Below are 26317 nucleotides of genomic sequence, written 5' to 3' on the forward strand. Positions count from 1 at the left end.
GGGGGGGGGGCGGGCTCTGAGGATTCACCAAGATGAGAAAGACTGCAGAGGAGAGCGAAAACCTGTGTGTGTGTGTGTGTGTGTGTGTGTGTGTGTGTGTGTGTGTCTCAGGCAGGGCCTTCAATGTTATCTTTGCACACACGCATCGCTCATTCCAATCCACGGTTCGGTGACTTGCCCAAGGGCACCCAGCGGGGAAACTGAGAGCCCAGCTGGCCCCAGGTCTGAGCAGCTGGAAAGCCTGGCTGTTTCCTTCCTCCCCTGACCGCCCAGGCACTGGAGGGGGGCCTGAGTTTGCCGAGCAGGGGGTGCCCCTCATCTGAAGCGTCAAGGAGATTCCCCCGACAGCAGCTGGGAGACTCAGGGGCGGGCACAGGAAAGCCTGGCCTGAGGCAGGGCCACACAGAACGGACTGGGGACTGGATCGGAGACGCTGAAAACGGCTTGTTCAGAATCCGTTTGGTTCAGGAGGGGAACGAAAAGAAAAGCCATGAGCAACGGGCATGAAGAGAGCCCTCCCTCTTCTCAAGGCTCAGACGTAGGAGGCGAGGACACCAGGAAAACCCGGTCACAGCTCCACTGCTGTTCCCCGTAAACGGGAACCGAAGAGCCGAAGTCGTGGGAGGAGAAAGGAAAGAGAGGAGGGACAGAGTTGCTTCCTCGTCACCCCCGCCTGCCTTGAATCTGGAACCCAGCCCTCAAGGGGATGCGGAGACACGAAGGACAGGACCCTGAGGAGGTGGCAGTCCTGTGAGACAGACATGACTCAGCCTCGTGAACCAGCCAGAAAGCTCAGGGTCATCCACGGCTCCCCGTCCTCCACGGCCCCACATCCGACGGGTCCCCAGGCAAGGCCGTCCTACTGCCTAGACACGTGCCCCTTCCGTCTCCTGGGCCACTCGCTCCCAGACCCCCACAAGTCCATCCCACGCGGGCCCCTGCTTCCTCTCCTCGCTCTCACCTCCCTACTGCATTCCGCCCAATGTTGCCAGCACCATCTTTCTCAAGGGCAGGCGTTATATCACTGCCCTGCTTAAGCCTTCAGTGGCGCCTCAGTGGCCACACATTAAAGCCAGGATGGGGCTCCCACCTTCTTCGCTGCCCCCACAGCACCCCAGCTCAACCGTGGGGTCCAGCCATGCTGAGTGACTAGGTTCCCAGCACAGAGCGTGCTACTTCTACCATCCACAGCTTTACTCACGAGGTTCCCCACACCTAGAACCCCGCCCCCCTCCCTTCCCTCTGCTCTTCTTCTGGCCGATTCCTAGTCCTTATTTAGGATTCGGCTCAGGGATTATGCCCTGTAGCAAGTTTCTGGCCCGCCCTGCAAGCTGGGCTCAGGCACCCCTTCATAAGCGCCCTGTGACACCTCCTGTTCCGATACGATCTCACAAGACACACTGCTCACGTGGGCTGTGCGTGCCTGCCCCTGCTCATCAAGGAGGGGGTCAGTGTGTAACGCAAGAGCGGGCGCACAGTAGGCACTTAATAAAGAATGGCAGGAGCCCTGGCTGGCGTAGCTCAGTGGATGGAGCGCGGGCTGGGAACCAAAGTGTCCCAGGTTCGATTCCCAGCCAGGGTACATTCCTGGGTTGCAGGCCATGACCCCCAGCAACCGCACATTGATGTTGTTCTCTCTCTCTCTCTCTCTCTCTCTCTCTCTCTCTCCCTCTCCTCTCTCTACCTCTACCTCTACTTCTATCTCCCTCCCTTCCCGCTCTAAAAATAAATAAATAAAATCTTAAAAAAAAAAAAAAGAATGGCAGGGGAGGGAGGCGGGAAGAGGCAGGAGGGAAGGAGGGGGGGCAGCAAACATCACGGATGCTCAAAAATAAATAAATAAATAAATAAATAAATAAATAAATAAATAAATAAATAATTGCAACAGGAAGGACCAAAAGAGGTTTCAAGGAGAAGAGCCATAGTTTAAAGACTAAGTTGGGCTTTTTCGTAGGTGGGGAAGGTAAAGAAAGGGCAATTCAAGTGGAAAAAATATCCAGACTGCAAAAGTACAAAGTGTATGATTTGGTGGTTCATCTGAAACACGGTGGTGTGCAGCAGGGGGAGCGGGGAAGGGTGCAGGGGACCTAGAATCATCTGGGTATCATGTGGCGTGGCCATCCCGCTGTATATTTGTTAAGATGTTCTTGGGCTACAAGTAACAGAAAACTCAACTCAAAGCAGCCTAAAGGTAGAGTGTCCCGTGTCTCACTCCTTCCATCTTCCTGCTCTGACACACTCAACACGTTGTCCCAAGGCAAGGCCCCTCATGGCCCTAAGATGGCTGCAACAGTACCTGGCATCACGTGCCAACCCTACTATGTCCCTAACAGAAGAGACACCTGTGTCTCAAGCAGTCATTGTCAAGGAGGACAGGACAACAGTGGTTCACCCATGGAACCGGGACTGAACTTCTGAAGATCAGGGTTCTGTCAGCAAGGAAGAAGGGGAAAGGGGTGGGGGGGGGTGTTGATCAGCCACCAACAGCATCCACCCACACCTTCTCACCCACTCACTTCCAAAGTGCACTGCTCAAGAGAGGGGAGCAGGCAGAGATCCCACATCCCCACCCTTCTGGCAGTCTATTTTGGGTCTGAGGAAGAAACTGTCCTAAGGAGAGGAAATCGCTAATGGTTATTACGGAAAGACCTGTAAACAATACCACACGCAGTTCGCTCTTGTACATCAGAAGTTCTGGAACAGTGGGGGGTGGGGGGGGTAGGAAATACCAAGGAGGACTGCATTCCAGAGAGAAACCCCAAATGCCACTTCATTTGAACTCAGAGTTTTACCTTTCCCCTTGGACAAATGTTTTCCTTAGACCTCCAAACTAATAATCTGCACATGCCGACCACAAAGACTCTGATGCGGATACTCTGAGCCTTGACAACCCTTTCCCGCTCCGTCCACTTACTGAGACCCTGCTTCCCCAGCTCCAGGAAGAGTCGGCTCCGACGGTGCCTCGTTCCCCCAAACTTTCTCTGACCACCCCCGTGGGACCACTCTCTCCCTCCCCTGTACACTCACGGCTATTCTTTTGTAACTTTCCTATGATGTGGACATCGGTCCAAAATAATGAACGGTTACACATCTTTCTCCTCTAATCAACTGTAAGAAATCTTAGTGCGTGGACCGTGATTTTTCATCTTTGTGTCCTGGGTGCCTGGCCCAGGAGAGGGTCTGCAGGAAGGGTCTGTGGAATGAAGACTCTCGAAGCTGAATTAGTGCTTTCATGCTTCCTCTCCCTGTTGATCATGCAGACGAGAACTCTTATCCATCTGGAACCCACTCACTTTTGTTCGGTACCAAATATGGGCCCGGCACTGAACCACTTACTGAATATATTGCCTTACTTGACACCTTTTTAGGAAACCTGCACGCTTGCACAAAACTTACAGAAGAGGAGACAGAAGCTCAGGAGGTGAAGGGGAAGGCGAAGGGCAGACTCTTCCCATGACCACATGAGGTAGGAGGGCATGGAATTCACTCAAGTTCAAGTCTTTGGAGGCAATGATGCATCATGGTCAAGGACGTGGGCACTGCACACGGATCATCTTCCTTCAACTCTTGCTCCCTATGAGTTATGTGACCTTGGGGAAGTTAGTTAGCTTCTGCATATCTCAATTTCCTCATGGATAAAATACGGATGAAGACAATGTCTATGTCATAGGGTTATGACGAAGATTGAATGAGTTCAAATATAAAAACTGCTTAGAATAGTGTTGGATGCGTATTAATACACAATAAATATTAGCTATCTTTACTGATTCCAAAGTCGACGATTAGCCCATTGCATCGTGACAAAGTCTTTCTGCCCTTCACCCACCAAATTGGTTCAGCAAAGAGTGGCCTGGCCAGAGGACAGCCCACAGAGGGACCACGAGTTCCACCGTCCAGAGGAGCAGCCGCAGGGGACAGAAGGCCAAAGGTCGGCGAGGCAGCGCCATGCCTGAATGCCACCCCACAACGGCCGCCCACTGCAGCTCAGCACTCATTGATGGGGTCCGGGGAGCGGTACTTCTAAAAGGAAGAGCGTCACAGGAGGCAGGAGCCAGCACAGCTCCCCAGCGCCCAGCTGCTGACCACACACCAAGGACAGCCCTCCAGTTAGAACGAGCTTTGAGGACCGGCGACACTGCAGCCCTCCCCAGAAACCCAGCGCCCACGTGGTCATGAGGCGAGGAGAAGGGACTCTCCGTAGCAAAGGTGATCGACCTGGGCCCCGAAGACGAGGAAGAGCCCCAACCCTCCCACGTGCATGATCTCACCGTGACCCGGGGGGAGGGGAGTCGCGTAGGAGCGCCCACCCCCTCTATGCAAGTGAGGAAGCGAGGCTCCGAGAGGCTGAGTGGCTGCCGGTAAAGGTCACATAACTAGGCGGTACCAAGTCCTGCCCTGGGCCTCAGGGCTCCTGAGTCTCAGTTCAGTGCTGGTTCTCATCATCTTATTCCGTCTTCTGCCTCAGTATGTGTCTTCTTCAACCACAGAAATGTCCTCTCCTTCCTTCTACCCTTTCTCCCTGAACATCCGTCCTCTCCGTGCTGGGGGTTACAAACGTGAACAAATCACTTAAGGCCGGGCTCCAACACCCCTCACCCCCCACCCCCGCCCCCTTCTGCAGGGTATGCACACAGGAGGTGCTCGGTGGGAGTGCTTGCTGATGGGAATCAAATCTTTTTATTGCTGCCATTCTGATAAGGATTCTGATTTTCTTTCCTCAACATGGCAATTTTGTCATTTGTGTAAATGGCCTTTCTCTTCCTAGCCTGGAAAGGCAGACTGAACCTATTACTCTGGCTGGTTTCCAGTCAGTGTCTGCCAGAAGGACAGGAGAGCTGAGACCTCCCCACCAAGCCGGGACCCCAGAGGGGTCCCAGCCTCATCAGAGAAAGGACCTGAACGAGGCCTTTCTCCCGTCAGGGCAGAGAAACGGCAAGAAAGCTTTGCCGGCCTCGGGGTCTGGCTGGGGGAAGGAAAAGCTCCCAGGCGAACTTTAAAGCCCGCCATACGGGTGTGCAGCCCAAACATATGCCAACAGTGTGGCGTGGAAAGTCTGGGGCCCAGAAGTTACCGCAAAAACCTATTCAGGACAGGCAAGAGTCTCCGGGGGTTCCAATTGCCGCGCCCCAAGACCGGAAGATGCAGAAAATGAGAGGAGACAAAACGGAGCAATCTGAAAGACGAAGTCAGCCTGTTTAAAATAAAGATATGAAATAAGAATGAGAAACTCTAGGGAAAGAATTCGACCCGAGGATTAAAGGTCAGGATGATCTGAACGAGAACCAGAGAGAATTTCTAGAAGTATGAGAAACAGAGAATCATTAAAAACTCAATGATGAGAAAATCCAACAGGCGTGGCGACACAGCTGAGCAAAGAAGCCAATGCATTTGGCCAGTGCCCGTCATTCCCTTGTGCCATGTGACGGGAACAAGGGGACAGGAGGAAATGACACAGAGCCCCTGCCCCCTCGAGCTCCCTTTAAAAGATGCCCAGTCTGCAGGCAAGGCGAGTCTCTGAGCAGACACATCTCCAGACAAGAACGGGATCCTGGTGCGGGCCAAGGTGAACTTGGGCCAATAATAGGCCAAGTTCACCTATTATTATTCAGATTTTACTCCACTTGCCTTATTTTTCTATTCTCACTCACATATTTATTTATAGAGTGTATCATTTTTTCCAAACCACTGGAGGGCAAGTTGCATTGATCATGGCCTTCTACTAGATCACGTCTGCACTCCTACGCCAAAGGATAATTATTTAGATACAAAACTACGATGAAACCGGCACCCGGGATCGCTACGTGCAGAGAGGGTGTTATAAAGGCAGCATCCTTGATGGGAGGCTCATAATTAGCCCTGAAGAGGGAAATAGATGCAATCTGTTCTGTGGAAGCCATGACTCTCTCCTTCCTGTTTCTGCCCACGGGTGCCCTGCACCCGCTTGGTCCCCAGAACTCCCAGTCACATCTGGGGGGAGTGCCGATGGGCGTTCTTCTTCGTCCCGCATTTCACTGGACGCCCACCGAGATGCCTCCAGTGGAAACGCGCCCCTTGCTAACTTCTGTGTTTTTCAAACTGTGCACTTTCTCATTTCCTGCCTTAGAGCAGGAGAGGAAGAGGAAACGCCAAAAATATTACAAGACAAGCTAGTTCGTGACATTTCCAAGGGATGGGGACGGAAGGGGCTGGCAGGGGGACCTCGGCATCAAGGGACCTCGGTCTCTGTGCAGCCCAGCTCGCTGATGGCCAGCAGGGAGTCACGGGGCTCTCCAAAGTGCTACAGGTCTCCGGGGAGCATCTGAGACAGAAGCCCCTCTTCTCTGAGTAACTGAGAGGATGTTAACAATCGGGTCTTATTTACGCCCTCGCAGCTCCATGGCTACACCACACACATCACGGCGTTTCCCTGACTCGCACAAGACAGGGTCACCTGCCACACACCACGAGGCCGGGCCCTCGAGTGACTTCCCCTCCCGGGGTCAGGGTGGATGCGTCCTGACAGAACCACACACTCTTTCCTGATCTCTCTGGCTCCAGGAACAGGGCTGGCTGCGGGTGAGGACACTAGCGGCGGCTCTGGAACCGAGGTTTCGGCTGCACAAAAGGCACAGGTGCTGGCATTCATGACGCGCAGGAAATGAACCACACAGATTTTTAAAGAGACTACCAACTCATCGCGCTTCCCACTCGGTCCTGGGAGTGGGTCCCAGGTAGGTGGGCTGGGAGAGGGCTTTCATGGGCTGGGGAACTCCATGTTCTCCCGAGTGGGGGTGAGAAGAGTTAGTGTCAGGCCTGCAGCGTGAAGTGTGCAGTGAAGTGAATCCTCCACGCCGACTCCTCTCCCGGACCCAGCATGGAGGAGGGCTGCAATGTAGGAATGAATCCACCTCAACGCAGGAGTGACCTTGGGGAGACCGTTGGGATACAGGTGGAGGTCGACCCCTACGCATGTGTCACTCCCGATGCTGAGGCTGCCCTGGCCTCCTCTCCCAGGGCTCCCGTAACACCTTCCCTTAGCAGCCCCCGAAGACGTCCCCATTCTAAATCCCAAGAACTCTGCGCGTGTGAGGCTCCACGGCCATGGGGGATGAAGGCAGGAGACGGAAGTAAGGCTGCTGATCAGGTGACCGCAGAAGGGGGAGATCATTGGAGATGACACAGGTGGTCTGATGTAACGAAAAGGGGAACAGAAAGATGGCAGCAGGAGGACGGAGGCCAGCGTCAGCGGCTTTGGAAAAGGCGGGAGGGGACTGTGCGCCCCGGATGGCAGGAGGCCTCCAGCAGCTACAAAAGGCAAGGGAGCAGGGTCTCCCCCGCAGCCTCCAGAAGGAACAGAGTCCTGCTAACACCTTGACTGTAGCCCAAGGAGACCCATTTCAGACCTCTGACCTCCAGCCCTGGGAGAGAATCAGTTTGTGTGGGTCGAGCCCCTAAGTTGATGGCAATTTATGACAGCAGCAAGAAGAAACGGATACGCCATGTATCATTGTACTTATGCTAATGTAATGTTTACTATATGCCTAACACTCCCTTCGGTAATGGTGATAATAATAATAATAATAATAATAATTGCAGCTCACACCTGTGGAGCACTCACCACACAGCAGAGCTTTTCTAAGTGTGTCCCCAAGTTTTTCATCAGAGGCAAGACAGTAAGTATGAAAAGGTAGCTTGAACAGCCCACTAAGATGAAGGCACACTCAGGGACCTGAGAGTGCAGGAGGGAACTAGAGGCACCTTCAAGAGAGGATACAGACACAGGTACGGACCTGGCCAGGTGGCGCAGTGGGTTGGAGCGTTGTCCTGTACACCGACAGGTTGCGGGTTTGATCCCCGGTCAGGGCACATACCTAGGCTGCAGGTTCAATCCTCAGTCGTGGTGCGTACTAGTGGTAAATGACTGATATTTCTTTCTCGCATTGGTGTTTCTCTCTCCCCTCCTCTCTCTCTCAAATCATTAAACATGTCCTCGGGTGAAGATTAAAAAAAAAGACAGGTATATTTTAAAAGATGAGTAGGAGTGAGCCTGGAAGAGGGGAAGCAAAGCCCAGGCAGGGGGAAGGACGGAAGAGAGATGAGATGCAGACGTGCGCTGGCAAGCACTTGGGAGGCTCAGCTGCAGGCTGGTGATTCCTGCATTAGTGTCTCCGGCCCATAAGTCTCCTCCGAGGCCCAGAATCCCATGCCCCGGTGTTTGCCTGCAGTCCGCACCTGGACGCCTCGTGGACATTTCGGCTTAGCACGGCCAGTACAGAAACTCACTCCCTGCAGGGACGTGTTCCTCCACCCGTTTTCCGGGTCTCCCAGAGTGACACCCAGCTGCGCGAGCCGGAACCCAGCAGTCATCCTGGAGTCCTTCCCCCTGCCCCACCCCCGTTCGCTCCAGCACCAAATCTCATCAGTCCTATCTCCCAGGTTCAAGAGGTGACTCTCACTGCTCTCCACCTCCACCGCTACCTCCCTGGTCCAGGCTGTCCTCGTGGCTCTGGTTTAGTGCAGTGGTGTCCTAACTGGTGTCTCTGCTTCAGCTTTTTGTCCCCTGTGATCAGTACTTCATAAAGCAGGAAACTCTTAATGTCTATCAAATTCTGCTCCTGAGCCCACACTCACCAACGCTTCCCTTTGTAGTGGTGGGAGAAACCTGCCCAGCGTGGCCTTGAACCTGCTGTGTAATCTGGCCCGTCTCCCTCTAAAACTTCACCTTATGCCACTCTCTCCATCGCTCCCTTACACCTTGCCCACCCCTCCGCCCCGACTTCCCTCACTCCCAGGAACATATCAAGCTCTTTTGTGCAGAGGACTTTGCACATTCTGATCCCCCTGCCTGGAATGCACTCCCCTGCAACCTGTCTGCCTGGCCAGTTCCTTCTAAACTCTTCAGTCTCAGAGAAGCCTTTCTCTAGCAAAATTGGGACTACCCCCACCCCAGTTCACTGGGGGCATGATTTCCATCCCTTATGTGTTTCCTTGATAATACGAATCACCACCTCTCATCCCTTAGACATTACCAGATTCTTTATTTTTGCCTAGCTCCTCCCCTGGAATGCAGGCTCCAAGAGGGCGGAGCCACATCTATCTGGTTCGCTGGGACTTCCCACAGTGCTTAGCGCGGAGCAGCTGTTCAACAGAGGCTTGTGGAATTGACTAATTAAAAGAGAAAGTGTGAGGCTAACACTGAAAGATGAGGCTGGAAATAGAAGACTGGAATATAGGGCCCTCGTCATCTTGCAGACCCGCACTTCCCACGGGGGAGCCGCTCAGCAGATATATACCGGCCAAAGGAAAGCACGGCCAGTCTTTCCACAGGAATCCGAAGTGTCCTTTCTGGGCAAGGCCCCCAAAGGAGTTCCCTCTCCTCCTTGGGGCCTCTTAGGAGGTACCGTGTCTCGCGCTGACAGCATGGGTTCAATCCACGCTAGCTGTCCCTGTCACTGCTGCTCATGTGGGAATGATTCTCGCATCCCACAGCAAAGGCTTCTTCTGGAGCCCATGCCAGATACAGTGGGTGGGAGGCAAGTGGGAGGAAGCAGCACAGGAGGGGAAGATGAGAATGGGATGCAGGATCTGGTCAGAGTCACTTCTTCCCTCCAGACGTCGGCCACCTGGGTGCAGCGTGGAGAGACCAGCTGGGCAGGGGGCCCTCCGGAGGGGTCGGGAAGGGCCCCACCCGAATGCACACGGTTCCCGAGGGGCCCGCGAGGCTCCCAACTGGCTTTGCAGATCTGGCTGACTATGGCTGGTGAGGACTGGGGAGGTGGAGAGAATTGCAGTTTCCTTCACCAAATGGCAAGCTTGCGAAAAAGTCCTTTCTCTCTAACAGGATCACATACTAAAAATGAAAAGCCAGCCATTCGGAGGAAAATAGACGGGCTGCTTAGCTCACGAGATACCAGGGGGCTGAAAATCAAGTCTGGAGAACATTGTGAGGTACATTATGGGCTAAGGCGCTGCCCTTTTTCGGACCTGCAAGTTTCTATTTTGTACAAAAGAATGGGAGCAAGAAAAGTAATGCCCTATATAATAAGCCACTCATTTTATATTTCAAATCCATTTGGTGGCTGAACAGCAGGAGTTAGGAAGTATTTATTAACTCTTTATCTCAAAACATGCAGATTGAAATAACGGCCTACTTCAAAAATAGCGGTCACAGATAAGATGGGACAAGAGACGGCACTGAGCAAGAAAGGTCACAATGCAAAGAAGACATATTTCCGAATGTTTCGTGGCTGACAGATCACCAACTGGCACAGGGAAAGGAGCAGGGGCCTGGGAGTCTGAAAACAGCCGTGTGACCTTGGGTAAGTCACTGCACCTCTCCCAGCCTCACTAGATTGTATAGCAAGAAGGGGCTGAAACAGTTGTTCTCCAAGGTCCTTTTTTCTTTCTCAGCTGTTGAGATGCACTGTTGAAGTGTCCCGAAGACCTACATTTTTTCCTTTACTCTTACCCTCCCCTTGAAACACGGAGAGGCCTTGAAGTAACTAACGGTGGCAATAGATATAAAACTGGCCTCAACACTGAATTACACTTTACAATCTCAAACATTCAGCACCCAGCAGCCCAGCCCTGCCGACCGCCCAGAATCAATGATGCCCAGACGATCTGAGCAGGTCTATGGGAAAAGCGGCAGAAAGTTCTTGTTCTTTCTGATTAGGGCAGGTGAAGCTGAGGTCACGTTAACGACAATCTGCACTTGGCTCTGCATCCCCCTGCCCAGTGGAAAAATAAATTATTAAAGGAAACCGCTTTAGGAATGTCCGAGAACTCTCGGGATGTCTGAAACCGCAGAATGCCAGACGCCAGTGAGTTTCTTTTTTTTCTTTCAAACTTCAAGTCGCTCTCAGAAAATGCAGCAGGTCCCCAAATGGTGTAAGTGTTAAATCACAACCCACTTCCCAGTCTTCCCGATAGCGAACAACAAGCCCCAAGTGGGAATCTTTTTTCCTCTTTGATTCATTTGCTTTAAGCAAGCGTCCTGGGGCCTGCCAGGCAGCACTGCGTTCAGGCAGGGCCGGGGATCCGGGGACCCGAGAGGCAGGGCCAACCCTTCCAGGAACGGCGGGGAACTTTCTTCCGCCGCGCCAGGGAGACAATGCCAGCGCCCGCGCTCCGCGCCGAGAAGGCGCCCCATCAGCCGGGCCCCGCCACCAGGCGCGCTGTCCCGGGCCCTCTCTGGAGGACGTGCCGCAACAGGGCCCCACACGCCCCACCTGGGCGCCTCCTCTGGGGATCAGACCCCCTAGGCCCTGCAGAGCTCAGGGCGGGCCAGAACCCTCCCCGCGGGAAGGGGCACCCCACTGGGAATACAGCTTAGAGTGCACCCAGGGCACTGTCCCAGCGCCTCTCCACGCAGGGTCCGGGCCAGGGGTGCCCACAGCCCCGGACGACCCAGCCGTGCACGACCGGCAGACCTGCAACTCACCGGGACCAGGCGAGCCGCTGGGCATTATTCCATCGCGGGCTCGGCGACGGCTCCGCAGACGCCCGCGCCCCGGCCCCCTCGGCCGAGCGATCGCGGCTCTCGGAGCTGAACGCAGGGTGCGGCGGGGAGCGGCGGGAGCAGCGGGGGGCGCGGGCCGGGCTGCCCGAACGCGGAGTGCCCGCCCGCAGCGGCGGCGGCCAGGCGAGGCACGGGCGGCGAGCGCGGCGCAGGAAGGGGCGGGCGACCATGTGCCGGGGGGAGGAGGCCCTAGCGACGCGCGCGGCTCGGACGATCCCGCTCCGCGGCGAGGGCGCGGGTTTCAGGAAATCCAAACACTTCGACAGGAAATCGGGATCCTGACTAAGCATTCCCGTCCGGCCGCCGCCGCTCCGCGCCGGGGGCTCCCGCCTCGTTTAACCCTTGGCCCGCCAGCACGCAGGCGGGGGACGGGCGGGGTCTCCGACACCCGGAGGCGGGCACCACGGATTCCGGTGAGCGAGCCCGCCTAGGGTCGGGAGTCTTGCCGCTCCTCCCCACTCCCCCTCAAGGCTGTCTCCTCCTTGCTCGGGGGTGGAAGCGATGGGATTTGTCTGCATGAAACCTTGGCCTTGGAAGATGCCTTTCTAAGGCCCCCGACTGCAGAAACGCGCCTTGGCCTCTCTCTCTCTTCCCATGCTACAGAGGACAGACTTGGAATCTCCAAGCTCCTTCCCCTGTTTTCCATGAAAGAAATGACTTTTATATGGCTGCCCCCTTTCACTGCCTCCGCTCTGCTCATTTCCTCAAATGTTGCCCAGTGTCAAGGGGCAGAAACGTTAAGAGTCAGGACAGTAGAGTAACAGTACAACAATAACAGTATGGACTTCGGACTGGGACCCGGGTTGGAATTTGGCTTTGCCTTTTTGCCAGCTGTGTTACCTTAGGTAAGTCACTGAACTTCTCTGAGCCTCCCTATCCTTGAATGTGAAATGAGGCGGTAATGCCCCCCCCCCACTCCCCCACCCCAGGTTTGATTTGGAAACCAAATGTTTAGACGGGGACTGACTGACACATTGCGAATGCTCACATAAAGGATAGCCATCGTTGTCTTATTCTGTCAGAGAGACCTCAGCCAGGAGGGTTTGAACCTGCAGGGCGTGTGCTGTGCACCTCTGGGCCTGCTCACAAAGCCTTAGAACATCATGTTCCTCCTAATCTCCCAGGGATGATGATGATGATGATAATGATGATGATGATGATTGCAGCATTTCAGAAAATGCCCTCCGTTGAAGAAAAGGTTAGTGGCTGTGGCGGACCCTCTTCTGGTGAAACCTGAAACTCAGCAGACCTCACAGAATTGGGGATTTGGCTCTTAACCCGAGAGTCAGGACACTGTCAGGGGTTTGGGAAGAAGGCTGGCGAGGCTTTAGCGAGTTGGAGGAAGCTGAGGTAAATCTCTGTCCAGTCGGGCCTGCACGAGGCGGCCAGTGGCAGTGATTTACTGTGGTTTCCCGTGGAAATGCCACATCTGGGGGGTTTTCTGCATTAGGGTGGAGGCTGCAGCTCGGCGGTTTTGCTGTGAGCGTTTCAGATTCCCTTGAAACCCAGTGAGACTTTGAAGAGGGAACAACATGCCCATGAGTGAAAACCAAAGCTTGAAATGAACCTGCGAGGAACCGAAAGTTGGGCATCAGCTCCTCTGCTCCAGCGAGGGACCGGATACCAGATTTAGGCCCAGATTTCTCTTTTCTGCAGCTCCTCTTCAGTGGTCGGAGGCGGTGGGAGCTCGGGGCTCGGTGCTGAGGGTCCAGGGTCCTGGCCCAGGCCCTTTGCAGCTGCTGTTCCCGCGGCCTGGGAGAGTCTCCACTCAGCTCTCGGCTCAAAAGTCAGCTCCTCAAAGGGGGCTTCCCTCAGCCGTTTGATCTGCTTGTCTTCCCCACCTGTGCTCCCACCCGCACCTCTCCCCGCATCCCACGCCCTGTTTCATTGCCCCACAGCCCTCCTCGCTATCTAATTTTTCCTGTTTATCGTCTGTCTCCCGCTGCACGGGCAAAAGCTGGGTGAGAGCAGGACTGCTGCTCGTCACCATCACTCGGTGCCAAGACCAGTGCTGGCCCCCAGGGGTCCCTCAGCCAAGACACGTCCAGTGAGTGAAGGGGGCAGACGAGATGGGAGCTGCGAGTTCACTCTGCCCCTTGGCTGCCTGTGTCTCCTGCTTTGGCCGACAGGCTTTCAAATGGGAAAGCCCAGTGTAATGGAGGACGTGCCGGTCGGCTCTGTTAGTGGTTCTGGAAAGTGGAAACTCGAAGTAATTGAGACTGGCAGACGACATAAGTGCAGGCTCATTGGTACGGTCCCAGTTAATTGCTCCTCCCACCCTGTACTGTGTTCGTTGAAAGGACATATTTATCATGTTACGTGTTTGCTCGGTGAACGGCCCCCTATGCCAGATGGCACACCCTTTGAGCTGGAGAGAAAGGAAAGGAGCCTGCACTGATTGAGCACTTACTGGGAGCAGGGCTCTGGGCAAGGTGGATTTGAACTCATGAAAAGGCCTTGGGTAAGGGCCTATGATGGGCTCAGAAACCTTCTGGGCACTAAATTAGCACAGATCAACTTGTTGCTCTCTAAGGAAGGCAGACGGGAAAGTTCCATTTAGAAAGCAGAGAGATGGTAAGTCCAAAAGAGGTCTGTCCAGGGTGTAGGGAGCATCTGGGGTGGGGGGCGGGGGGGCAGGCGGGAGTGCACACTCCTGTATCAGCATGGGGGGGAGTTTCAGTCCGTGCAGGCTGCTGTATCAACTCCATAGATGCAGTGACTTCTAAATAACCCAGATTTGTTTCCCACGGTTCTGGAGGCTGGGAAGTCTGACACAGGTGTGGACACATTTGGTGTCCGGTGAGGACCTCCTTCCTAGTTCACGGATGGCCATCTCTTCACTGTATCCTCACACGGTGCAAGGGCCAAGGGCAAGGTTGCTCCCTGGGGTCTGTTTTAGTAGGGCATTGACCCCATTCCTGAGGGCTCCCCCATGAGGGTGGAGACCTAGGAAGGAGACCTAATCCCCTTCCAAGGCCTCACCTCCTAATTCCATCACTTTAAGGGTTAGGATCTCAACCTATAAATTTGGGGAGGGGCAGGGACATAAACATTTAATCCGGAGCAGGAAGTTACAAACCACTTCCCAAAAAATGGGGGCCCAGCAACCAAGTTTCAGGGAAGAAGTGGGGTTTCTCCAGCCAGACGAGGAGGCACAGGCCTGCCGGCCCAAGCAGAAACCGCGGGTGCTGCTGGTGCTCAGCTCTGAGTGCCCTGCGCCCACCTCTGAGCCCACCCGCCACTGCGAGTCCTGCCATCGGCCCAAGGAACTGCCTACCCGAAGCACACACCTCTCCCTCTCTCTGCCCGAGGCCTTTCTCCAGAGCGGTGGGATCTTGGCCAGGCTGCAAGTGCCAACAGCCTCAGGGTAGCTCCCCAGCCAATCAGTGGATGCACATCCCAGACCCCCCAGCCCTAAGGGGAAGACGGCCCTACAGGACTTTCAACGCAGTCCCGCAGATGGCTGCCCCCAAGGAACTCTCCTTAACTTACGCTTCATACTTCATCCCTCTTCCCTGCCTCACTTTCTCACCCCTCCTGTGTTCTTCCTGGAATCTATCGTCTCCCGGCCAACCCAGATGCACCCACCTCTTTGTCTCAAGGTTTGTTTCAGGGGAAACCCCATCCAGGGCAGCATTCATTCATTCATTCTCAGATATTGACCAGGCGCCCGCCGTGGGCCTGAGCAAAGACGGAGAGACTGAGTGTGAGCACATAATACATTTGGGTAACTCTGTACAAGGTTCAGCACGGTCTGAGGGAACGGTGCAAGTCCAGGCATGGAATGCAGTGAAACTAAAAAGTTTTGCATGATTTTACAGTTGAGGAAACCGAGGCACAGGAGTGTGGAGTCACCGGCTCAAGGCCAAACAGTGTGTAGAGGTGCTTTGGAGTCCAGTCTCCTAACCACCACCTGTGCCTCCTCTCCCGGTGGTCAGAGCTGTGGGTGCAGCTGCAGGGGAGCTCACCCACGGGGAAGGTACAGAGCGAGGAGATACTGGGGTCAGGGTTGAAGACCGAGGGACCCCGTAGGTGGCAGAGGCAGAGGTGCCCTCAAACAAGACGGAGGGGGTAGTCAGAGGAAGGGAGTGGAGGAAAACCAGGGGTCAAGGGACGAAATTGCTGCTTAAAGGAAGGCATGGCCAACACGCTCGGTTGCCCCAGAAAATTCCATCAATCGGGGCTGGAAAGCAAGTGCCATTTTATCCAGCAATTAGAAGGCTGGTAACTTTTGGCAGAGCTGCCTCAATGGAGGGGAGGGATTGGAAGCCAGATTGCAGTGGGTTGAGGACTTGAGTGGGAGATAGCAAGTGTAGACACTTCTCTACAGAAACATGGCCATCTAGCTAGTGGGAGGTAAGTGGGCAGGATTCTTTAGAGAGGGTGGGAGAGGGGAGCATCTGTGGTCGCTGGGAAGGTCCCAGGGAGGGGAAGAGGTTGAGGAGGAAGGGCGGGGTCGCCGATGGAACAGGTCCTGAGGGTGAAAAGGGGGTGGGATCTAGAGTCAGGTGGGAGGGGACAAGCACTGGACTTGGGAGGATCACCTGTCCAGGGGAGCAGAGCGCCAGACGGAACAGGTACAGAACTCTCAGGTTCCATCAGGACCTTCCCCTGCATTGACAGACTAGGCGTTGGGTGGGCTCTTAAGGGCCCTCTAGTTTAATTCCTCACGACATGTGTGCTCTGAGTGAAATGCATTCATTCAAATGTAGATGAGTAAAAAGTGACTTCAGCCTCATCACTGGTAATGAAATAGCATAAGAAGCTATTTTGGCCCAAAGTAGGTTAGGGAAGTAGGAAGGAGAGGATGAGCCGGAGAGACCTAGGAGCCAGAACAGATACAGCTTGGTGACTAATGGTGGGGCGGGGCAGGGGGGTGGGGGGGTGAGAACATGCAAGGTGGGGACCATGGCACTCACCTGTGAGCAGGGGAGGAGGAGGGTGATGTTTCACACCCTGATAAAGAGCAAGGGGGGGAAGGTTTTGAGGAGGAAGATCATGAGTTCCTGTTTGTGATTTGTGCTGGGAAGGTGGGAAGGCGGTGTGGGTGGTGGGTACAAGCCTGCAACTTTGCTGGGCAGGGGAGGAGGGGGTGGGAGGTTTGAGGGCGGTAGGAGGGGGGACACAGGGACCTGCACAGTTGGTGAGTGGGGGAGTCAGCACCTAAAAGCCAAAACCCTTTGCTAGCTTCTCAGTTTTGTTTCATAGGCGTTTTTCTAACTCAGTGGTTCTTGACCTTGGCCCTGTCAACATACTAAACAGGATCATTCTTCGTTGCGGGGGCTTCCTAGGCTTGGTAGGATGATCAACAGCATCTCTGGCCTCTACCCACCGGATGCAGTAGCAAGCCCCCAGTTGGGACAACTACAAGGTCTCCAGACACTGCAAAATGTCCCCTGGGGGCACAAAACTGGGCCCAGTCTAGAAGCACTGCTCTACCACATTTTTCTCACATCACTAAAATTGCCGTAAGTGTGCAGGTGTGGACAGCATTTTTTAGCAGAAGCACCTGACCCCAGTTGTGGAGTCAGATGGCCTGGGTTTAAGTCCTGGTCTCTCTGTTGGTTTTATGGTGGTTTTGTTTTGTTTTGTTTTATTTTTTGCCTAGTCTTGTTTCTTCTGTAAAATGAGTTCAGAGGATGAGAAGAAGCCATCCATGTGCAGTGCTCAGCCCGTACGGAGCGCACACAGTCAGCATCCCGCTGCCGCCTATGTCGTTGGTAACCCTGAGCCCCCAGGAACACCTCTGTTTACGAAGCAGCTGGAGGAAGGGAAGTCTGTGATCGGGATCTGGGTGGTCAGAAGTGTGGATAGGGAACTGGGTGTGTGTTTTTCATCTGCCAACATTAAGCAGCACCCCTGACCTGGGGGTGGTGGGAGCTACATCAGCTGATGGCAGCATTGTGGAATGGTGACGATGTTGATGCAGCCATTGAGGGCTCACCTGGCATCAGGTGCTATACAGACGGTAATGCTCATTGGCCCCTATGGGCCCTGCAGCATTATTTACAATAGCCAAGATACAGAAGCAGTCCTGGCTGGCGTAGCTCAGGGGATTGAGTGCAGGCTACAAACCAAAGCATCGCAGGTTTGATTCCCAGTCAGGGCACATGCCTGGGTTGCAGGCCATGGCCCCCAGCAACCGCACATTGATGTTTCTCTCTCTTTCTCTCTCCCTCCCTTTCCTCTCTAAAAATAAATAAAATCTTTAAAAAAAGATACAGAAGCAACCCACGTGCCCATCTGTACACAAGTGGATGAAAACGTGGCAGTACCTATATACAATGGAATATTACTTGGCCATAAAAAAGAATGGGGTCTTACCAATGTATGATAGCATGGGTGGACCTAGTGGGTATTATTCTAAGTGGCAGAAGTCAGAGAGTGAAAGACAAATACCATGTGATTTCACGTATTTGTGAAATCTAAAGAGCAGAATAAACTGACGAACAAAATAGGAACAGACTCAGGGATACGGAGATCAGACTGATGGCTAACAGATGGGAGGTGGGGGGGATGGGTAGATCGGTAAACGGATTAAGTCCAAATCGGTAGTTACGAAAACAATCACAGACATGTAAAGTACAGCATGGGGAATATAGTCAATAATATTGAGATCATCATGTACGGTGCCAGACGGGTACTGGAACTATCAGGAGGACCACTTTGTCAAGTGTGTGATTGTCCAACTACTCTGCTGTACACCTGCAACCAATACAAAATCGTACTGAGTGTCCACTGTGATTGAAAAAGAAAACTTAAAGATACCCCCTGAAGGATCACAACGAGGTTTTGTGTCTTAGGTACCACTCGTTACCTCCAGTTCATGTGCACAGCTGACCCGAGAGAAGCGCCCTGGTGAAGAGGGGGAGCTGGGCAGACGGGTGGGCTGGGCAGAGAGGGGGGGTGGGAGGGGAAAGGGCCCGTCCTCCCACGGAGTACTAACCAGGCCCGACCCTGCTCCTGCTCGGCTCCTGAGACGGGCCGAGACTGGGTGCGTGCAGGGCGGCGTGGCCGCAGACGGAGAGGGATGTCCTTACAGAGAGGGTCATGGGAGGAAAAACAGGGCCCACCCCCGTGCCCTGCCCGCGCCCGTGGGACGAGGACGGGAGGGGCTGTGCCGCGTGGAGCCACGCGGGAACCTGCGGCAAGAGAAAAACTCAGTCACGCTGACCGTATCTTTATATAACACTGTGGTATGTTGTTCATCTTGCAACTTATACATTGATTTTTCTTTCTTTTTTTAAGATTTTATTTATTTATTTTTAGAGAGGGAAGGGAGGGAGAAAGAGAGAGGGAAAGAGAGAACATCAATGTGCAGTTGCTGGGGGTCATGGCCTGCAACCTAGGCATGTGCCCTGACTGGGAATCGAACCTGTGACACTTTGGTTCGCAGCCCGTGCTCAGTCCACTGAGCTACACCAGCCAGGGCTGATTTTTCTTTTCAAAAAAATATTTCAGCCCTGGCCAGTGGCTCAGGTCACTGGAGCAGCGTCCCTGTATGTCCATATCCCAAGGTTTCCGGTTCGATTCCGGTCGGGGCTCATACAAGGGTCAACCAAAGAGTGTGTGAATGGGTGGAACAACAAATTGGTCTCTCTCTCACTCTCTCAAAATCAAGAAATGAAAATACTGCCGTAAAATACTTTTATCTTGATTACTGAATCTGTTGGCTCCTGCTCTGATGGATCAAAGAAAACGCCAAACCCTTCCAGTCTCCTTGACCTCACTGCTTACCATTCAGATTCCAGCCTGCGTCTCTCCGGCCCCGTAGCCGGGAGAAGGCCTGGACCCTGACTTTGGCCCCACAGGACAAGCGCCCCTGGGGAAGAGGCAGTGTCGCAGGAAACCAAGTGCCTCTGGAAGAGGAAGTGGATCCTGGGCACCCAAACCAGAGAAATGTCCACTGTCAGAGGTTCCTCTTTGGGCTCCCCGGAGACCCGTGGTGCGGAGAAGAAAACACGGTGGGGGGTGGCAAGAGCAGGGGCGGGGAGGTGGGATCAGCTCCCGTGAACACGGCTGGGTGGAAATTCTGGCCCACAGACTAACTCTGGATTTTGCCTAGTGCTGTCACTTAAGTGTTAAGCCTCAGCTTCCCGGCTATAAAATGGGGATAAGGTAAGTACCCGTATCATAAAGTGTTTAGGAGGATAACATGCATTCAGCCACAGAACAGTGTTTGACTATCATAAACAGTGTTTTTCTTTTCATTGTGATGTCAGCCTTTTCATTATTATTTTTCAAGTTACAGGATAATGAAGGAGAGAGAGATGGAACAGTGACATGAATCTTTCTGGGGATTCCCAGGAAGCTTCCGGTTGGTCGGTTGGTCGGTCGGGTGGGTGGTTTTCCAGCCGGGAGAGCAGGAGAAGGCAGCGGAAAGGGGCAGACAGAAGCAGTCAGCAAGCCGCTGCGCCACAATTCCCCACTGGAGCTGTGAGGACCTCTTAAACATTCTCAAGTTGCACTCGCCGGTTCACACTAACATTAATGACTGGACAAGGGTCTCACATGCCTGGCCGGCCTGGGCAGGGACGGAATCCAGACTTCCTACTGGCCAGGGAGGTGTTTCCCCGTGAAAGCCTGGCCACAGTACTCTTGTCTGGCCACTGTGGATCGTGCCGCCACGGTGCGGGAGCCCAGGTCACGGGACTGAGGTGTGATGAGTTCTGTCCCCTCACGGTGTTCATTAAACTCCCTCTCTGCAAAAGCTGACCCTGCCAGGACCTGGAAGATACACTCCCAGGGGCATTGTCTCCGGAGATGACCGAACATCGAGAGAAAATGCTTTCTGTCCTTAGGTCACTTATTTTAAAAGCTTCGTTTACAGCTATAATGGAGCTTTGTGATAAAAGGTCAGACAAGCGAGTCATCGCAACGATCGCTAAAGGAAGGAAGGTCGTCTTCCCTTCTGCGCGACATTAATAAGGGCTTTGCCCTCCTCTCCACCTGGCAGTCCCAGGCAGCCCCGAACAAGACGTTCCTGACCTTTTGGGGTGGGGCAGCCCCTCATTTCTGTTCCCGAAGCCTCAGGGGGATCAGTGCTGGTGGAGCGTTCACTGCAGGGCACCCCACCTCTCCGCTGAGACCCTGCAGGGGGTGGGGGGACTCCCTCGTTCACCTGTGCACACGCAGCACAGATCGGAGTGCCAGTGCTGGGCGTGTGCTCCAGCCACGTCTCGTGGATGAGGCCACGTCTCGTGGATGAGTGCGCACTTTATGGAACATCACCGCTCACCAGCTATGAGAGAAAAGCCTCTCGCTTCCTGAGTAAGCAAACCTGGGCGAGGAGGCTCTCAGAGCAGCCTCCTCACGCTGGTTCCTTGTCCAGGGCGGAAGCAGCTGTGGGTGTTAACATCAGTAGCGACAAAGACAATGAGCAATAAGAGCTGAAATGTATTGAGTCCTTACTCTACGCCTAACACTCTTCTGATGATTCTAATAGCACTTTCCAATGATTACCTCATTTGATCTCAAAGTAAATTCAGGAGGTCAGATTATTAACATGTGCATGTTACAGATGAGGAAACTGAGGCACAGAAAAGTCGCACACCGATTCTCCGTGGAGCAATTCACTATCAGCCATGTGCTCTCTTGCTGCAAACTGAGCTCCATGGGTGAAAACAGGGCATGGAGTTGGCAGACTCCAAACCTAAGGAGCTTATGGTGTACCTCAGCCATCATTTGATACTGTAAAAATAACAGGTTCCTCTAGTCAGCACCAACTGTTTCAGAAACAGTGGGAACCCCCCCCCCGGGGTGGTTTTGTGAATCATCCTTAATTGGACTCGGCATTGGTATCATTATCACCAAATTCTGCAATTATCGGACCGTCCTGGAGAGTACTTGCTGGGTTGCAGTGACAGGGATATTTACATAGACACGTTCTAACTCCGGGCAAGACTTTCAGCCGGTAACTTGCTGACCCAGCTGCTGGTAGCTGCTAGGAAATTGCCTGGGGCCATTTCAGGGACCTGTCTCTTTAGACAGGACTCCCCCAAAGCCAGCTGCTGCCACCCCAGAATAATAACACCAACAATTAATAACGAACATTGGTGCAGTCCTTTAGAAATCACACAACATAATTTTGTACAGCGGCTTTGCCTAGTTTACCACGTCCCCGGGTAGTGGGAGGAGAGGACTGGTGTGAGGGGTGTTGTTTTAAAGAGGAACACCAAAGGCTTGCTTCCTCCCGGGCGATCGAATCCTTCTTCATTCCACAAACCTTTGGTGAGCACCTGCTCTGTGCTAGGGACAGGACTAGGTAATGGGATGTGATGGTGAACAAAACAGATGCTGCCCTGACTCATGAAGCTTATGGTCTAGTCGAGGAGGGAGGCCGTAATTAAATAATATGCACAATAAGTGCAGAACTACAGCTACTGGAGTGCTAGGACTAGAGAGGCAGGAAGTGTAAAGTGAGCCAAAAATGGAGGGGTTTACCATAATGAAGAGAAGAAAAACTTTTCTGAGCCAGCATCATGAGTAAGGGTTAATTCGGCAAACAAAGAGGGCAAAGAGTTTTAACCAGAGGAACACCATGCATAAAAGCCCTGGGGTCATAGGGGTGTATCAGTCAGCTTTTGCTGCCTAACAAAACACCCCCGAAACTTAGTGGCTCAAACAGCAACCATTCGGCCCTTAATTCTATATATAGATCGGCCATTTGGCTGGAATGGGTGGGGCAGATTTCCTCTGACCTTATTATACGCTTGGGGTCCTCTCCCAGAGCAGCCGAAATGGCCGAGCTCTCTTCTTCGGTTGCTCGCCCTCCAGCAGGCTTGTCCGCATTTGTCGACACAGCATCAAGGTTCCAAGAGGAACAAGGGAGGGAGCTGCAAAGGCTTTTCAGAGCCTGGGCTCCAAACACCCACCACCTCGTTTCTGCCACGTTGCGTTACTGGTCGAAGCATCTCTCCATGTCGTCGACAGGATGCAGATTCTTAGCAATGGAAGTGGTTTTCAGTGGCGTCTAGTGCAGGTAACACACAGCAGGTGTGTTCTAAATGCTACTTGAATGAATGGAACGATGAACACACCACACAGCCTGTCCTCAGCATCTCCCGTCCGTGAAATATTGCGCTAATGGCCTAGAACTACTTTCTCTACCTTGGGTTTTCTCGGCTCCTTGTCTGTGCCCCCTCCGCAGTGAGGTCAAAGAGGCTTATCTAACCTGACGTGATAACCTCCAATGTTTCCCCGGCGCTTGCCAAGCCTGTGGATACATCAAAATCACCAGGAGGGGCTGCTTAAAATACAGAGCCCTGCCCTCCACCCTAGATTCACTGAGTCTGTGCTTCTCGGCTTGGAAGCCAGGATCCGTATTTTTAAAAAGCTGTCCCAATGAGTTAGATGCAATGGATCCCGCTTTTGGGAGCCACTGGCTGCAGGCTAGTTCAGGTGCAAGTTTTTCGAGAAAGGTTCTCTGGCACTCTTGGTCTCATCAGCTCAGACAGTGCCTCTTAAAGAAGCAGTCCTACCCTGTACCACCTGCAGAACTGATGCCTCCCTTTGCTGTGTGCCTACTCTAATCTGCACAGACTTGTTACCATTTTAATGCTCAAAAGCTGTGAGTAAAGTCTGTTTACGTATGTCATGTTCTCACACCTCTCCCCACCCCTTTTCCACCCCCTCCACTCCCAAAGACCTGGGAGGTCCTTGGAGATCACCAGAGGACCTGGGACAAAATTGATACCATTTTGGATCCGTTGATTCAATACAACTGGTCCAAGTGGCCATCGATAGGAGAACGGGTAACAAGATGTGGTGTATACATATATTATTCAGCCATAAAAATGGGAGACACTTCTGACCTGTGCTACAGTGTGGATTAAACCTGGAGGACATTCATGTGCGAAGTGAAATAAGCCAGTCACAAAAAGACAAGTACTGTGTGATCCGATGACCATACGTGTCCCGAGAATCACATTCAAAAGGACAGGAAGGAGAACGGCGGCTGCCAGGGGCCCGGGTGGGAGGAGCAGGGAGCTAATGTTTCACGGGGGACAGAGTTTCCGCTGTACAAGATCCAAGAGTCCTGGAGGTGGATGGTGGGGACGGTGGCACAACAGTGTGACTCTACTTAGTGCCACTGAAATGGACACGGAAAACAGTGCGGACTGAGGAAACGGAAGATGGTAAGTTTTCCATCACGGGCACTTTCCCACGGTGCAAAACCTCCAGGAGCCCTGGACCACTGTGAGCGTGGATGGTCACCAGGCACTCGCGAGTACCTCCAGGACAGGAGCATTTCCTGACACCGTGACGGCGCCAGGGACCAGCACATGGCCTCCATTATAACTTGGATTCTTTGAGATCATGGCTCCGCACATTTTTCACGGAGCCGCCCGCCGATGGGTGACGGCCAGCTGAGGTCCGGCCAGGGCTGCGCGCTCCCCGGCCGTCCGTCTACCTCCGCCTGGCTCCTGAGGCTTGGCCCGGCTCCCGTCTGCTCCTCCAGTCCCGCCTGCGGTCTTGGCACCGTCCTCTTCTCCCTGGAAGACTGGGCGGGGCCCTGCCCCCGTGGCTGTCTCTGCCCCAGACAAACCCAGAGGACTCAGCGCCCAGCTTGGACAGCCTCCTTGGCAGAAAGAACCGTATCGAAAGTGCTTTCTTAATGACGGCCGAGGCCTCTCTGTCCTTATAACTTCCCTCCCTGCGGTTCAAATTCCACCTTCTGGAACCGCACAGGGCGGGCCCAGCCCCTTTTCCCATCCGGTAGCGACTCAGGCGCTCAAGCACAGCCGGGTTAATGCTCCCCGAGTACTCCCCGCATCTTCAGTTCTCGGGTAACAGGTTTCTGGATCCTTCTGTCCACCCAGTTGCCCTTGTCGGGCCCCATGGCAGTTTATTAGCGTCTTCTTAAAACGGGGCTCTCAGAAGTCACCCTCCCGCCCGGCCAGATGGCATCTGATCAGTGCAGGGAAGATCCATATTACCATTTCCACGGTGTGGACCCCAGTCTGCTGGATCTGGAACTGAATGCAAATGTCCATTATGTTTGTAAACGGAGCCATGAACCCAAAGTCAGCCTGTTGAACCACCCACGCCCTCCGGCAGCCCCCAGCACAACCAATGAAGGCAGCTAAAACTCCAGGCTGCCTGAAATATTTAGGTGCACTGTGTACCCACTGAGTGGCCATGGAGCCATGTCAATCAATGGTTCCCGGCTCTTTTCACCCATTTCTTTGACGCATGAATTAATTCGCACCCAGAACTTCTCTAGTCCTCACCTTGATCACAGGCAGGTATCATGTTTCACAGGCTGTTGTCCTCACTGGCCACATCTCACCTCCTATCCCTCAGAGTCTGACCAGGGCATTTCTGGGATTCCCTACGGGGTCTCATGCGGGCTCTAAAGAGACCTCTCAGGTTCACGGCTCCAGGCCCTTGTGGCTGTCCTCTGCCCCGGAAGCCCCCCACGTCCGCCCCAGGTGCCTGGCCCCGCCTGGAGCTCCCAGCTCCAGGCACCAGAATACCGGGTCCCTGCCTAGTCTGATGTCACCCCACAGCCTCCAAAGCCAGAAACCGGACGCTTGGTTCTGTTCATGCCTTCATCTCACCGAATCCCTGGTGTTCCAGCCCCTTCTGCGGAGTTGGCCATACGGGTTCCTGTCCCTCCACTCTTCACCAGTCACACCCGATCCAAACACAGGATGCCCAGAGGCTGAATGAGTAGAAACCTGTCTTTTTAAATGTATTTTGTTGTTTGTTTGTTTGTTTTAATTTTTAGACAGGGGTGAAGGGAGGGAGAAACAGAGGGAGAGAAACACTAATGTGAGAGAGAAACGTTGATCCACTGCCTCTTGCACGCACCCTGACCAGGGACCCAACCTGCAACCCACGGATGTGCCCTGACGGGGAATCAAACCAGAGATGCTTCACTCCGTGGAATGGCGCCCAACCCACTGAGCCACACTGGTCAGGCTGGGGAGAAGCCTCGTTAGAAGTCTATGCCACTTTGATCTCTAACCCAGACTTGGGCGGCAAAAACAGCCGCCCAAGCACAACTCTGGAACCCTCGAGACCACCTATCGCATTCCCTGCGCCCCACTCCCCTCCCTGTTCAGATGAACAAGCTAAGCCACAACAGAGAGTCATTTAAGCAGAGAGACAGTGTAAAGTGTTAAAACCAGAAATAAGTCTGGTCTCCTGAGATCCGTGCCCACCCTGCTGCCCAGGAAATCATATGCCCCCAAAATTCCTAATAAAGTTAGGCAGCTTCGTGAAATTTGTCTGCAAATGTCAAGATATTTTTAAAGTCATTACAAAATTATGTGTAAATTAAATCCTAATAGTTCACCCAACCCATCACCCCAATCTTTTCATTTCCTTTCCATTACATACTGGCTAGGTTTCAGCTGGGAAAACGAATCCAGCAGTGATATTGCTAGAAAACATGAAATCTTTTTTTTTTTAAACTTCGAGTTGAACAAGTTTTTCCTTGAGGGCAAATGCTAAAAAAAGACGAGCAGGCGAATCCCGTTTTTCTGAGTCTGGGAGCCAGCGTTCCTTTCCTGTCGGACTTGCTGTTGTCTCTGGGCCTCGCCTCTGAGCCAGTCTTCTGCTCGGACTGCGGAAACTCATCACTCCCACCCGTGCCTCACTTTGCTCAGGTGCAGAACGGGCGTTCACGGGGCCTCTAATCACCATCAGGGCTGTCTAACCTGCGGCCCTCGGGCTGCATGTGGCTCGGGGTGGCTGTGAATGGGGCCCAACACAAAATTGTAAATTTACTTGAAACATTGAGATTTTTTTGTGTGTGATTACATGTTGCAATGTATTTTTTAAAGATTTTATTTATTTATTTTTAGAGAG

The 26317-nt window shown here is 53.4% G+C and overlaps 1 protein-coding gene across 5 annotated transcripts in view; it reads right to left on the bottom strand.

The window, feature by feature from the left end:
* The window catches only part of ASAP1 (ArfGAP with SH3 domain, ankyrin repeat and PH domain 1), a 269830-nt gene extending 257962 nt beyond the window's left edge, over positions 1-11868 (bottom strand). Inside the window, exon 1 of one of the 5 annotated variants that reach the window (XM_028533939.2) lies at positions 11423-11868. In XM_028533939.2, coding sequence (XP_028389740.2) covers positions 11423-11790 — 368 coding nt within the window. In that variant the 5' untranslated portion in view covers positions 11791-11868. The remainder of the gene's footprint in view (positions 1-11422) is intronic. The other 4 variants (XM_036031426.1, XM_028533938.2, XM_028533937.2 and 1 more) reach the window with 4 other exon arrangements.
* Between the last annotated feature and the right edge of the window lie 14449 nt (positions 11869-26317).

This window comes from Phyllostomus discolor, chromosome 7, assembly GCF_004126475.2.
Source record: "Phyllostomus discolor isolate MPI-MPIP mPhyDis1 chromosome 7, mPhyDis1.pri.v3, whole genome shotgun sequence".
NCBI classification, from domain to species: domain Eukaryota; kingdom Metazoa; phylum Chordata; class Mammalia; order Chiroptera; family Phyllostomidae; genus Phyllostomus; species Phyllostomus discolor.